Source organism: Myotis nattereri, assembly GCF_964212035.1.
Source record: "Myotis nattereri genome assembly, chromosome: 13".
Classification (NCBI taxonomy): domain Eukaryota; kingdom Metazoa; phylum Chordata; class Mammalia; order Chiroptera; family Vespertilionidae; genus Myotis; species Myotis nattereri.
The window spans coordinates 59,525,616-59,540,035 of record NC_138088.1 but is presented as its reverse complement, the minus strand read 5'-3'; the positions used below and the strand labels follow the sequence as shown (position 1 = coordinate 59,540,035).

The 14,420-nt window shown below is 57.2% G+C and overlaps 2 protein-coding genes across 2 annotated transcripts in view; one reads left to right on the top strand and one right to left on the bottom strand.

Annotated features, from left to right (window-relative positions):
* The first annotated feature begins 95 nt into the window (after positions 1 to 95).
* BCCIP (BRCA2 and CDKN1A interacting protein) lies at positions 96 to 8,313 on the top strand. Its single transcript, XM_081104755.1, has 7 exons — positions 96 to 290; positions 1,991 to 2,065; positions 2,560 to 2,640; positions 3,973 to 4,062; positions 4,933 to 5,120; positions 6,381 to 6,552; positions 7,863 to 8,313. Exons 1-7 carry the CDS (start codon positions 123 to 125, stop codon positions 8,031 to 8,033), a joined length of 945 nt encoding a protein of 314 aa, XP_080960881.1. The 5' UTR covers positions 96 to 122; the 3' UTR covers positions 8,034 to 8,313.
* Positions 8,272 to 14,420, bottom strand: part of DHX32 (DEAH-box helicase 32 (putative)) — a 20,710-nt gene continuing 14,561 nt past the window's right edge. The window contains exons 7-12 of the mRNA XM_081104754.1: positions 14,199 to 14,357; positions 12,664 to 12,855; positions 11,900 to 12,049; positions 10,248 to 10,435; positions 9,416 to 9,597; positions 8,272 to 8,611 (exon numbers count right to left, since the gene is read on the bottom strand). Coding sequence (XP_080960880.1) covers positions 8,440 to 8,611; positions 9,416 to 9,597; positions 10,248 to 10,435; positions 11,900 to 12,049; positions 12,664 to 12,855; positions 14,199 to 14,357 — 1,043 coding nt within the window. The 3' untranslated portion in view covers positions 8,272 to 8,439. The remainder of the gene's footprint in view (positions 8,612 to 9,415; positions 9,598 to 10,247; positions 10,436 to 11,899; positions 12,050 to 12,663; positions 12,856 to 14,198; positions 14,358 to 14,420) is intronic.

Genomic DNA, 14,420 nt, shown 5'->3' with positions numbered 1-14,420 from the left:
GGCCGACTCAGCGCTGAGGTTCTACATGGTTTCTCACCCCCTCGGCCTGGAGGGGTGGGTGGGTCCGGAAGGGCGTAAGGACGTCAGGGCGGCGGTTGCGCAGGCGCAGTGAGCGCGGCAGCATGGCGTCCCGGCCCAAGCGGCGCGCTGTGGACGGGGGGACCCCACAGACGCTCGGCGACCCGGTCCCGTGCCACGAGGAAGAAGAGGACGAGGAAGTGGAGGACCAGGACGACGACGACGAAGACAGCGACGAGGAAGAGGATGAAGACGACGAGGTCGTGGACGAGGTGAGCAGCACCCGCGACCCCAGTTGGGCTTCCAGCTGGGAGCGTGCTTTCTGGCTGCCACGGCCGATGAGTGTGCGAGGCGCTGGGCGCAGCGACTCCCCTGCCCCCGAGGGGCTGCGGGCGCAAAGGGCTCACTCCGGTTCCATTCGGTCTCCTCGCGCCGCAGCCGCAGCGTGACTCTCAAAAGTTACACCCGGCCGGGTCTCCCCCTTCTCCCCAGAGGAAAACCCGACACAGCGCTGGCTTTCAGGGACGTCATTTTTAAAAAGGTCTATACTTGTGTCCTTGGTTTCGGAGAGCAAGGTGGAGAGAAACGTCCATGATGAGAGAGAACCATGGATCGGCCGCCTCCCGCACGCCCCCCACTGGGGATGGAGCCCGCATCCCGGGCCTGTGCTCTGGCCGGGAATCCAGCCGTGACCCCCAGGTTCCTAGGTGGATGCTCAGCCACAAAGGCCAGCCGGACAGGAGTTTGTTTAATATTTTAAAGGACGACATCCAGACCCGAGTCATGAGAGTTGGCTATTTGGTTTAGTTTGCTGATCACATCATCCGGCCGAGCTGACTTCCGAGCCGGGGTCCAAGGCTCTGCAAGGACCTTGGGGTGAGGCAGCAGCCCCGGTGCTTAAACTCGTGCACGTCAGCACGGATGGCACGTGTCAATTTGCTTTTCCTCTGCGGCCTCCGCCAGCCCAGACCCTCACCCAGCACTGGCACCACCGGAAGTGCGTGCAAGTGCACTTTTCACCGGAGCCCCTGGTCAGTGCGTCACTTACCGGGTGCCCCAGGGTCGATCCTGGGCAGCGTTTGCAAGCACCTCAGGTGTTGTTTGTGGTGTGAAGTGATCCTTCCCTTCACTTGTTTGTGGGACATTTCAGTCGCGTCACCTCCTAGCTCGTGTCGTGGTGGTTTTGCAAATGCAGATCAGGGACCCAGCTACACACCTGTTAGTCCCTGTACTCCTGCCCCGGAGCCCCCGCAGGTGCTGTTCCCCGGGCCAGGGACTCTCCCGTCCTCGGTTCCCAGCTCAGATCTCACATGTCGCTTCTCTAAGGGACGCCTTTCCGGCCCTGACCCGTTTCCAAGCTGCCACAACACCGTGCGCCGGGTCTTAAAGCCCGAGTAGGTGCCGCTGTGCGCTGACTTGAGTGTTTCCTCAATGTCTGTATGTCCGCCTACTTTCTGAAGGCAGGGCCCTTCAGTCCTCCCCTTTCCATCTGAGCCCGGCACAGTGCTTGGGAAGCGGTGGGACCAGGCGGCACCTGTTTGCCAAGTGAAGGAAGCAGAGCCTCAGGCCCGGGGGCGGAACCCAGGCCCAGGCAGTGCAGGGCTGGTGAAGTGAGCCTGTTGGTTGCTCCCCCTTCTTGCAGGCAGGTGAGCTCTCCTGTGCGCCTGCGGCTCACCCCGGGCTGGCTTTCCAACTGGAAACCTGGCCGAGTGTATGTTCTTCCCGGGCTTTTGTGTCCAGTGAGGAGGTGGTATGAGGGGTTTTGTAATTTGTGCGGATGCAGCGTTGATAATGTTCGCCCGTCTTGTCGGCTGGACAGTTACGGCTGTTTATGTAACCTTTTCCTGGCATGTTCGGTAGCTAGAGTGAGAGCCAGGAAGCATGGAGGCCCCGGGAGGAGAAAAGCTGCAGTGGGGCGCGATGCCTGCCATCTGGAGCGTTCTGTGTGATCTGTTTTGTGTGTTATTTACAGGAAGTGAATATTGACTTTGAAGCTTATTCCATCTCAGACAACGATTATGACGGGATTAAGAAATTACTGCAGCAGGTATTGCTTTTTACTCCTTATGCGTTAATTTGCTCTTCTAAGAAAATCCCGGCCCGTCACCACCAGCTCTGTCGGCATGCTCCGCTCTGCTTTAGAATTCCCTCCCCTCCTCCCTCCCCCGGCCCAGAAGGAAGAACTTCTCTCTGTGCGTCTGCTCCCAGCCCCTTCCTCCATGAACATAGTTGACTGTTCTTCCTCCTGCAACACTTTCATCTGCTAATTCCTTGGGCCACTGTTCTGTCTTTCCTGCGTCACAGCCCAGCTTTCTCAGGAGAGGAATTCTCACGTAGAAGTCGTATCCTGGCAGCATCTGCTGCTTCTACATTTTCCTTTGTCCATGGAAACGGCTCCCGCTCCCAGTAGAGCCGTTAGTGCCCTAGTCACCTTCCTGGTCAAATCATTGGAATGTCATGGTTTTTACTTGAATATGGAAATTAGAAGTAATTTTAGATGTCGCACACTGACTTTAATTTAAATTATTGTTTTTCTCTTAGCTTTTCCTCAAGGCACCTGTCAACACTGCAGAACTGACGAATCTCTTAATTCAGCAGAACCACATCGGGAGTGTGATTAAGGTAAGCAGGCAGCTGCGCTCATTCTGACTCAGTGGGTTCTTGATCCTGGGAAGCCCCTCCTGATGTATCGCCAGCGGCTGGACGCTCCGTCGGATCGGAGCAAGGAAACTGGGTTAGTAAGTGCCGCAGTGCGGGTAATGGCGGTGGAGAGGGCGAGGACTGGGCTGATTCAGAAGGCATTTGGGAGATGAAATATGGTGGGCTGAGGCGGAGGGAAAAGGAGTCAGGCATGCCTCCGAGGGTCTGGTTCAAGCAACCAGGACAGCGACATGGAGGACAATAGGTTAGGAGGGGAACCCGCGTTTGGACTTGTACATTTCGAGTTTGATTTGCCTGTAATAATGCAAATGCGCTGTTGAGCAGCAGCTGGAGACTTGGGCGTTTTCAGTAACAGGAAGTCCCACACGGGTCCCAGGGGAGGGCGCAGAGACCCCCACCTCTTGATGGGAGGAGTGTCTGGGTCACTGTCAGATGAGGAGGGATGGGCGATGTCCTTGTGGCCCTCTGTGCAAGGCACAGTCTTACAAGACCTTCTATACCGCTGTCAGTCTGCACACGGATGATGCGTGCGCCACCTCGTAGGGCGGGAGGTGGACGGAGTGAGTAGCTGAGTGTAAGGTGTTAGAGCTGTGGCCTGTGGCCCGTGGCCCGTGGCCGGCGCTCCGTGTGGAGCTGTCAGGTGGTACGGTCCTGTTCCCAGCTCTTTGCCCAGCTCACTGTTCGACTGCATTTCCTGCCGGGACGCTCCAGGCTGGACCTGGTGAGCAGGCCGGCCCTGGAGAGTAACCTGTGATGCAGCTCAGCCAGGAGGTTCCGTGGGAGCCAAGCTCTTCATCCTTAGCTGTTTTCTGGATTTGCCATTTTTGTTCTCGCCTCTTTGTCTCTGCCTGAGAATAGGCGGCCCTCGGGCATCAGTCACCTTCTAGGAGCCAGGGCTGGCCCGCGCTCGGCAGCACAGGACTTGGTGAGGCGTGTGGACCCACGGAGAGACGAGCAGGGCCGGCTCCTGCCAAATCGTTCAGAAGACGGACTGAACAGTTTATTTCATGAGGCCTTCGCTGTTCTGGACTTGTAACATGTTGAGAATCTAGTAAAGAAAACTCGTATAAGTTAGGGCAGGAGAGGTCACGCAGAATGTGAGGAAAGGCACGTAATCAAGGGAGGCACAGGGCTGCGCACGGGGCCACACCGCCGTTACCCAGGATGCTTTTCTGGGTGACAGTGATAAAACAGTTTGTGTTTAAACAGAGTAACAAGGCCTAGATTTCAGGCTTGGTATCCTATTTCTTCCCAACCAAGTGTAAATTAAAACTCCTTTTCTTTTTAAAATAGCAAACGGATGTTTCAGAAGATAGTGATGACGATGTGGACGAAGATGAGATTTTTGGTTTCATAAGTCTTCTCAATTTAACTGAACGAAAGGTGGGTCCCTGGGGGCGCCTGTGTGGTCACCCTTAGGCCAGACGGCTTGTGTGACACACGTGAAGTGTTTCTGTCAGGCGGTGACGGTTGTTGTAAGGGCGTGTGCACTTGTGAAGTCTCACGTAACCTGTTTTCAAGTGAAGGTATTTTTTTGTGTTTTTAAAAAAATATATTTTTATTCAGAGAGGTAGGGAGAGGGAGAGATAGAAACATCAATAATGAGAGAGAATCATGGATCGGCTGCCTCCTGCAGACCCCACACTGGGGATCGAGCCCACCACCCGGGCCTGTGCCCTGACCGGGAATCAAACCGTGACCTCCTGGTTCCTGGGTCGACATTCAAACCCCGAGCCACTCCGGCCGCGTGGAGGTGTTTTGTTTTGACTGGTGTGCTCCCAGTTCAAGTCCTCCCTCCTGTGTGTAGAGTCCCCGCCTGGCCGGGTTGACACGCGGCTGGAGCTGCCCCTGCAGCTGCTCTGTGATGGGCTGGGCTGCTCCCTGAAGGGGAGGGCGCTGCTGACACTGACGGTCACGGGGTTTGCGCTCATCGCTCTTTCCTGCTCACTGACGATTCCAGTGGAAAGTAAAGACCAGCCGCCTCCCCTCCTCACAAGGCGCAGGTGCACTCTGGAGTTCCATGGGCTTGCAGTGCCCTCCGCCATCTCCGAGGTGGACTAGCTCCTCCAGGGCCCTCTCACCACGGTCATGGGTGGTGGTTCCTTCCAGGCAGAGCTACCCTGAGAGGCACACAGCAGTCAGCACAGGACGGCTGCTCTAGAGGCTGTGACAGCTGCCTCCCTGTGAGGAGCTGGTGCTCGTCAGGTTCTGCCGGCAGCGGTGGCCTGAGTGAGGGCCGCTCTCTGCTTTCAGGGGACCCAGTGTGCGGAGCAGATTAAGGAGCTGACCCTGAGCGGCTGCGCGAAGAGCTGTGAGAAGAGCGTGGTGGAGCAGCTGGACAAGCTCTTCAACGACCCCGCCCGGCCCGTGGGGCTGCTCCTGAGCGAGCGGTTCATCAACGTGCCCGCGCAGATCGCGCTGCCCATGCACCGGCAGCTCCAGTAAGCGCCCGCCGGCAGGCTTCCCCGGGGTCAGACACAGGACGGGGGGCTGGGCAGCAGGGTGTGGGCGGGGGGCACTTGTCCGCGAGCTGCACACGGTCCTCACTATCGGCTTTTCAGTTTCAATCACTAAAGCTATTCTGACGAGTCCGTAACCTTAAAGAGTTCAGTGGTGTTAAAGTAGGTGAGTCTCATGTAGACTTTTCACTCCTATTTGACCAGCTTTTCACCTTCCCTGGTAGATTACCATGAAAAATACTGAATAATTACAACAGTAACAAAAACTGAGTAAAATTTCTACATTTCACTGGAATGTTTTCTGACTAAGGAAACCATAGTCTTCATACCGTATTTCTGGCTTCTCGGGGTTTTGTTTTTAAACGCAGTTTTAAGTTTACCAGAACATCTTACATGTAAGAAGAGCTAAGAATCGGTATTGCCTGTGCTTTAATAGAGGGGGACGAGAACGCGGACAGGCCCCCTCCCCTCCCAGCCCGTGTTCCCGAGGTCTCAGCACTCCTGGTTTCCTTAGTGGGAATGTGCGAATATAACTGGAGGCTGGAAACTTTTTCCCCGTTTTCCTTTATGGATTACGCCCCCCCCCCCCCCCCCACCAACTCCTGGAGGGTTTTGTTTGTGTTGTCTTTTCCTGATCAGCTGGAGCTCAAGCTTATCTGATTTCCCGGGGGTGGCCGCCTTCTGATCCCCTATAAAGGCAGCTGAGTGGGCTGTTCCGCGTTTCCATACGTTTTGTTTGCTGGATGCACAGGATGATGCCTGCTTTTCAGGAAGGAAATGGAGGCTTCCTTGCTGTTGCGCTGACTGCAGAGTTAGTGTCCGCGCTTTGCTGTGTGCTTTCGGCAGCGCGGGAGAAATGAGTCCTGGACTCGCGGTTGGAGACTGGAGCAGTCACGTGCTCCCATGGCATTGGGCGTGGCCGTGTGCCTTTGTGTGTTTCAATTCCACGTTTGCTGTTTTAAATCTCCAGGTTCTTAGTGTTTTTAACTTGTGCAGGGATGCTGAGGAATCTGAGATCCGTCACCCTGTTCTTTGGGAAAAGCCCTGTTAGGACAATGGGAAGTGCAGACGGCGGAGCTGAAGCTCACTGCTGGGCAAGTGTCAGACCTGCGTCTGCGCAGGGAGCCGAGTCCCAGCAGGAGCCCTGCCCGGCCTCCCTGCCCGGCCCCCCTGCCTTCCCAGGGCCTGGGTGTGGCTGGGCTGGTGTCACCGGCCGGCAGCAGACCTGTGTGTGTCTTGTAGGAAGGAACTGGCGGAGGCACACAAGACCAACAAGCCGTGTGGGAAGTGTCACTTCTACCTTCTGATCAGCAAGACGTTTGCGGAAGCAGGAAAAGGCAATTCCAAAAAGCAGAGCAGCCAAAAGAACGATGAGCTAATGTTTGCGAACGCAGAGGAGGAATTTTTCTACGAGGTAAGACGGTCTTGTTCCACGTATTTGTTTAGATGGAACCTCCGGTTCTCAATTCGGTTCTCAAGTTGTTCACATAAAAATGTCTCAGTTATTGAACAAAACTTCGGTTCTCAACCAGCAGCCCTTCCATGCTGATGTGATCAGTGTGCGTCTCTCAGGTGACGAGAGAGTGAGCGCGTCTGTTTACTGCTAAACCTCACCTTGTTAACATCAGGAAGTTGTGCTGGGAATGTTTTTATGTTTTTTTACTTTTGCTGATTTGGTTTTCAAACAAGTCGCTTCCTGAACAGCCTTCCGGAACGAATGAGGTTCGAGAGCCAGGCCTCCCCGGCGTGCAGGGGTTTTCTCGACAAGAAGGCAGGACTCTGCCATTTTGTGTCAGTCCCTCGAGTGCGGCCGCTCTGTTTTCCTCCCTGTCCCCAGCTGCTCGCCGCTCACAGGGCCTGGCGCACTAGGTTCTCACAGGCCGCCACCGCCCCGCCCCACTGTTGGTGACGAGTGTGGGAGGAGACAGTCATGAACCTGCTGGTAGTGATCAGGCTGATGATGTGCTGCGAGAGCTGCGGCTCCCAACCCCTCCGGGAGGAAGGATGAGCCTGGGTTCAAGGTGGACATTGAGTCTGAGGGACAGCCATCAGCTGAGGTCCCAGCCCGTCGGGTGGACCCCTGCCCTCCCGTCTGGCTCCCGGGCCGCTCTGCCCCTCGTCCTGGATGTTAGTGGGTTTCTGGCACTTCCCTTCCTGTAAAGGTAGCTGGTGCGTGATGGCCAGCCAGCGAGAATACCCTCCCCGTGCAGCCCTCCCCAGAAGTGAGCCTCCAAGGAGGGCCCTCTCCTGGGGTGGCCGCCGCCGCGTATTTCTCTGGAGACTCCCAGTCAACACTGGCAGCGCTGGGCCTTTTCAGGAAGGAGACAGTGGGAATGAAATTTTGAGGCTACCCCTGCATCTCAGGGTGCGGTTGGGTTTGAACACAGCTGGTTCTGCAAGCTTACCTTCGTCCACAGCTCTGCGGAGGAGGAGCTGGGGCGGTGGGAAGGCTGCATTTGCAGCGTCTTCTTGTTAGATGTCCAGTGTTGTGCCTGTTACTGTCCCTCTGTCACAGGTTGTGACTAGGAGTGACTTGAGAGTGGCAGACAGAGTGTAAGTGGGCAGTAGCTCAGTGTCACCTGCTGCTGGCTCACTTCCTGGAGGTGCCTTCTGCCAAGTGTCCCTTCGGGCTTCCTTCAGCCCCCGTTCCTACGGAAACGTGTCAAACAGTATTTGCTGCCGATGGAGTGCGTGTTGCTTATTCACGGTGTTTGTGTGGTTCAGAAGGCCGTCCTGACGTTCAGCTACTCAGTGCAGGAGGAGAGCGACTCGTGTCTGGGCGGCAGGTGGGCCTTCGACGACGTCCCGATGAAGCCCCTGCGCACCGTCATGCTGGTCCCGTGTGACAGGATGGGCGAGATCATGGCGGCGCTGGAGGAGCATCTGTCTGTGTAGCCGCTTCCCGCCGAGAGGGCGTGCTGCGTTTGTAAAATCACCAGAAAACCCAGTGGAGTTTTACTGAAAAACTCGAGACTTTATTTACTTTAGCTTCTCTACACAAAGTAGGGTTCTGTCGCCTGTGTCTGTGACACATTTACAAAATAGTGTTTAAAAAATTTTTGGTCAAATTATGAACGTTTGATTAAAAACCTTCCCCATAAGAAGAAAAACATGGAGCAGTTATTGAAAGAACTCAATAAAAACGTCTATGTTTTATTTTTAAATAATATACAAAGTATGAGTTTGTTTCAAGACTCCTGTGTGGCTCAGAGGCTGTCCTCCCGTGAGTCGCTGGCCGGCGCCGGCCCCGCAGACCGACGGGGCGTTCACGGCGCGTGGCGCTCTGGGAGCTTCTGAGGCGTCACTGCAGGGCGCACCTTTGTTCAGTAGTTTCAGGGCACTTCTCGCAGGGCGTCTGCTCCCCTTTCGTGGCGGGGGCGGGGGCCAGGCGGTCCATGGCTTGCTGCAGGATGTCCTTGCTCTCGCTGGGGGGCAGGTTGCTGAAGTAGTACTGGGGCGCCAGCTGCACAAACCTGTGTTAAGAAATAGTGTTATTGGTGGGAGAGAGCGAGCGTGCCCGAGCCCTTCCCCGCCTGCAGAATCCATAGGCTGGCATGTAACGTGGGCTCCTCCGAGCCTCAGCCCGCTGTTGTTTTTACAGAACCAACCCCCTAGCATTTCTAGGGCCGCTGGCTCGCCAGTGTTAGGCCACCACTCTGACCACCAGGGACTCTGTACTTCCCCTCAGAGCCATCCAGTGCGAAGGATCAGATCTGATGGAGAACTCTGGGTGGTAAGAGGGGGGCCTTTGCCTCTCCCTCTTCCTAATGAAACCACCCCATGTCCAGCTGAGTGGACAGCTGTCGCTTTCCCTTGGTTCCTGCCAGAGCATCACTCTGCCCACGTGGTGGAGGGACCTTCAGAACAGACCCGGCACTGTGCCAGCCTCCGAGAGGCCAGTCCCTTCTCCCCACTGCCCCTCCACACCCGTCCACTTGGCAGCCAGAGGGATCTTTAGGTCCATGAGATGCCACCCTTCTTAATCTCCAGCTGCTTTCAGTACTGCACTCGGCATAAACCATCAGCCCCACCGCGCTGGCCGCTGCCTATCCTCAGGCCCCCACCCCCCAGCTCAGGCTCAGGGGCTCATCTGCTGAGAGAGGCTGAGCTTATTCCTCAAGGCCTGCCCCTGCCGGCTCCTGGTCACAGGCCTGCTGCTTTGTGTTTGTAACGGAGCCTCTGTGCTGCGGCCTCAGGCAGGGCCTGTCTGCAGGGATCGCTAAGTAGAAACCTCTACCGGAGCCTAAGGCGTAGGAACCCCTCTCCCTGGGACGCACAGCTCCGGGGAGGTCTCGGACGTGATCCTGATGTAGTTGTTCTCGCAGATGCTGAACTTGTGGAAGAGGACCCACTCAGGCGTCTTCCTGCCGAGCGAGTAGCTGGACAGCGGGTGCAGCTGCGCCACCTGCTTGTGCGTCAGCATCAGGTAGTTGCCCGACCCATCCACGTCCCGGGCGATCTAGAGGCGGCGTGGTCAGAGAGACCGTTACTGTGGAGGGCAGCACGCACGCGCTTGGTTTAAGCCCCAAAGGGTCTCTTCCTCGGGAGCCTTAGGACCAGAGTTCCACCCATGCGTCCTATTTCAGATAACGAAGTAGGACAGGCAGGGGCGCTGCAGTGGGTGATGTCTGCTCGTGAGTAAGGCTGCTCTCGAACAGCAAGTGCGGCACCCCTCCTGGCCTCGCTCGTCTAGTTCTCAGGACCCGGTGACGCCAGGACCTAACCTCCCGCAGGGACGAGGACCTCCGAGCTGAGATGTCGGGCCTCCAGGGGGCCGCGTTAGGGTGGGGAGGGGATGTCAGACCCACGTCTCTGACGCCCTCTAAGAGCCTCCCGGTGAGCGAAGGAGGCGCTTCTCTCTTTGCTGGGCGTTATTCACCCCTAAATGTGAGCGGGTTCGCCAACAGCTCAGAGCCCGGTCTGCCCCTCCCCTGCCCTTTGGACAGCTGTGTGTTCTGGCTGAGCCCTTCATGCCTGAGGGAAGGGTATTTAAATACGAAGTCGCATCAGGGCTTTTGTTGTGTTTTAAAGTGAACCTCAGTGTGAAGGGATCACCGAGAGGGAGCGCCTGCCCCGGGGGTCAGGGCCCGTGGAGGCGGCCGTCCTCACCTGCATGAAGAAGCCGGACAGCAGGGCCTTCTTGATGTTCAGCGTGTTCTCCTGGGAGCCGAACGCGGGCTCTGCGTAGGGCAGCTCGATCCGCCGGACGATGTCCACGAGCTCGGCGCGGACGGCGCCCGCCATCCTCAGGGCGGCGCAGTTCAGGAAGCGCTCGTGGCACCACTTCTCCACGCAGTCTGCGGGGAGGGCACGGGGTCAGGGTCGCGGTGGGTCTGCAAGGGCCTGGCCAGGAAGGCGCTCTCCCCTGCTTCCCTGACCTGGGAGGTCACGTGGTGCGTGCGGGGAGGCAGCAAGGACAGGGACCTCTGGGGCAGCGAGGTGGGCCCTCTGGCGCTGCCAGGAAGAACCTGCACTGGCAGCGGGGTCAGGGGGTTCCACGGCCCCATGCACTGTGGAGGCCACATGCTCCTAGCGTGGACCGGAAGCTGTCGCCTGTCTGGCTCACGGGCAGAGGGCACTGCCTGAGTCCTCGTTTATCTGCTGTGCGCAGCAGGATGTGCATGGTCCCAGCCAATCAGAGCAGGACAGGAGGGGCTCACGGTGGACAGTCCTCTGGTCTAGGGAACACATGTTCTATCTCTGTATGTAAAAGCCTAAGCCACCGTTCGACCCGTAGCTATGATGCGCACTGACCGCCGGGGGCAGGGGGGGATAGATGCTCCGACCGGTAGGTTAGCTTGGTGCTAGGGTCTGGCCGATTGAGACTGGGCAAGTCACGCCCTAAAGCCCTCCCGTGGTCTCTCCCTGGCCCTGATTGTGCACCGGGCCTCTAGTTTATTATAAGAGAAGGGTTACTTCTGGTGGATCTGGGAATTACGTTAGAGTTAAGCTACCCTGCTGCAAAGGGTACATTACAATATCTGCGCCTGGTGCAGCTTGAAGTCACTCTTCCTTGCCACCTACAGTTACCTTGTGGACCAGTGTGTGGCCTTGGCGTGGTGGGCCCTGTCCTGTCCACGCAGGACCACTCAGAGCAACAAGAGCATGCGCCTGGCCCCCATCCTGCCGGCTCTCAAAGATGCTGCCGAATGGCCCGCCCCGTGTAACTTCTGCCTCATCCGCTGCTGCAGGCACCATTCCATGCTCCAGGACTCCGGTCCCCCACCCGCTCCTGCTTCCCCTCGTCTGCCCTCGCCTCCCTCTGCCAAGCTCCAGCCCTGTTCTCCCCAGCATCTCAGCACCGGCCTGTCCTCCACTGTTATCTGGAGGGGGTTTGCTTTGCTTTTGCCCCATAGCCTCTCCATCCAGCAGGGATGTGCCAGCTGTGGACAGCAGTGAGCACAGCTGTGACCCAGGGCACCAAGAGATGGCACGTCCTTGTTTTCTCCCCAAAAATCCGAGAGGCAGGAGCTGTGCAAGTCTCCCGGTGTCATCCTGCCCCCAGCAGCTCCCTCTGAACGCGGCCGAGCTGAACGCTGGGTTCCAGTCCCGGCCCGCCTGCGCCCCACAGCCCGCAGTTGCCAGAGCTCTGGGAGCAGGAGTGAGTTTCTCTGCTCGGCAGAGACCTACGGTGCACTGAGGGCCTCAAGCCCATTCCACCGCCGTGACCAGGCCCAGAGAGGGTGTTTGACCAGTTACTCAGCTTCCTGGGGGAAGGAAGGGGGCTCCGCGGGTGACCCTGAGAATCAAGCACCACTTACGCTCGCTGGCGGAGCTCAGAGCTGCGTCCTGGTAGGCCTTGTAAACATTGATGAGGGTAAAGTGATCGCCTTCGGGATGTAGAAATGTCTTCCAACAAGTCAGGGCAGCCTCCTCCGCTCCACGCGGCAGATGTGAGAAGCAGCTGGGAGCTCGAAGACAAAAGGGGCCAGGGCAGCAGTGAGGAGACATTTCGGTAGCACAGCTCTCGGGCTTGTAGCTGTCAGTCTTACTCTGACTGACTAGTTTTCCCTTTTACTCGGGCACCAAAGGGGCTCACGGGGGGTTGTCATGTGTGTGTCTCCTTGTTTCTGTTTGTCTTTCTTAGTCTGCTGGTCACAAGGCTGTGCTGCAGCGGGCGTGGGGGCGGGCGCTCCCAGGGCGGTGCAGGCGCAGGATTAGAACCCAGGTTCTCGTGCCGCACAGCCTTCGGTCTGTCTGCCTTTAAAGCATAACTTCAAGCACACAGACCAAGGGACAGAGGTGCGGGAAGTAAAGCCACGCACACACATCATCATGTGGGCAGAACATGTCTAGTGACACATTTCTTCAAATTTTTCTTGATCTGCGCTGACTTCAGCAAAAGCTAATCTGGTGTGCTTTCACCTGTCAGATTAAGAAATTCACTAGCTATGATTTAGGCTTTTTCATACTAAGATAATTGTTATAATTTTCTACCTTTCCATCTATTAAAATATTATCACTTCAACCTGATCTCATCTAAAGCTCTAGCCATGCAGATTCACAAAACAAGAGTCCTGGGTACCTGTTACCATGGCAGCGATGGTCAGCATCTCGTCTACACAGTCAAACTCGCAGGACGCGAGGATTGACTTGGAGAGTTGTGGGTCCAGGGGGAACTCGGACATGATGATGCCAAACTCCGACAGGTTCCCGTCGTTGTCCAGCGCCGCCAGGTAGTCCAGGTCCTCCAGGGCCTGCATCAGGCTCTCGGGGGCTGGGGAGAGAGCAGTCAGCCTCACCCTGAGGCGGAGGGACAGGCCGGGATGGCCCTCCCGTAGTGAACAAACATGACTCAGCATTTCCAAGACAGAGAACACCAGGCGATGAAGGGCGGACTCCTGAGCGGGGACACCAACGACATGAGCCACGTGACTGCCCAGCTACTGCCTTAAAGTTTCAGGCTGTGGTGCAGGGAGGGAAGCCGGATGGAGCTGCAGACCCTGAGCTGTGGGGATAGTGCTATGGGTTTGAGGAGCCTGCGGTGGTCAGAGCCCACTGGTCTGGTGCAAGGAGACAGCTGTACAGAGGACCTGGGGGATCTACAGGCGTCCCCTCTATGGTCAGCAGTACACGTGAGAAACTACTGCAGGCCTCACAGCCACCCAGAGGACCAGAGGGCCCGTGCCCGATGCCCACACAGGACAGGCTGGGCAGGCTCATCCGAGTCTCTCTAGGCCAGTGGTTCTCAACCTTCTGGCCCTTTAATACAGTTCCTCATGTTGTGACCCAACCATAAAATTATTTTCGTTGCTACTTCATAATTGTAATGTTGCTACTGTTATGAATCGTCATGTAAATATCTGATCTGCAGGATGGTCTTAGGCGACCCCTGTGAAAGGGTCGTTTGACCGCCAAAGGGGTCGCGACCCACAGGTTGAGAACCGCTGCTCTAGGTGGACACTGCGGCTTCTGCCTATAGTTGTGTTAATTGGACTCGAAGTGGTGACATTGCCTGTGATGTACCACATCTCTGAGTCCCTCTCATGCAGGGCCAGCTGGCCTGAGCTCCCTGACCCCGGTCAGCAGTGACCGTCACTCAGGCTGGAGGTCAGCCCTCAGGACTAGGGAAGGGAAACGGCCAGTTTGTATTTTAAAGAGATCTGCATCAGGATCTAAGCTCGCTTAACAGCCTGCGGCCCCGTGATGCCGGATCCTTTCCTCACGGCTCATGGACCCTGAAAAGGGGACCGGCGTGCTGACCTGCGGGTTTCATTCATCAGCGGGACACGGGCGGCAGCTGCGAGCATCGCGGTGTCCCTTCCAGAGCAGTGAGTCAGGTCAGCCCACAGCTCTGCTCCCCAGCGCAGCAGCATACACGTGCGTAGTCAGGAGACAGTAAATTCTCCCTGCCCCTCTGTCCCTGGTGACCAGCTGTCTCACAGGGGGGCCACCGAGAACGGAATTCTGATGGTGATGGCGCGCTGTTTGCTTTTCCAAATCGCGACACTACGATTCCCGCTTTTCTTCTCCCCTCGTGACCACACATCTGTATCCCCAACACGATGCCCGCCGTCAGCTAAGGCCCCGCCCCCGCCACCCGCCCGGCGCGCGCGCTACCTGGTGTGTTGAGGAGGTCGCAGTGGCCCAGGCCCGCGATGGCGATGCGCTTCAGGAAGAGCACCATGCTCGTCAGGTTGGCCGCCTGCACTTCCGCCGGCTTCAGCGGCCGCATGTCCTTGGAGGCAAACTCCTCCGAGTACAGACAGAACAGCTTTCCTGGGAGAAACAAGGGAAGTGCTCGCCTGCTGTGGCCGTGGCCGTGGCCGGGGTGCCCGGGAG

Excerpts from the sequence above, each read along its gene's own strand:
- BCCIP (XM_081104755.1), top strand. The coding sequence starts at position 123 with ATGGCGTCCCGGCCCAAGCGGCGCGCTGTGGACGGGGGGACCCCACAG. Across the intron at positions 5,121-6,380 it reads CCCATGCACCGGCAGCTCCA|GAAGGAACTGGCGGAGGCAC; the intron begins GTAAGCGCCCGC and ends TGTGTCTTGTAG. Across the intron at positions 6,553-7,862 it reads AGGAGGAATTTTTCTACGAG|AAGGCCGTCCTGACGTTCAG; the intron begins GTAAGACGGTCT and ends TGTGTGGTTCAG.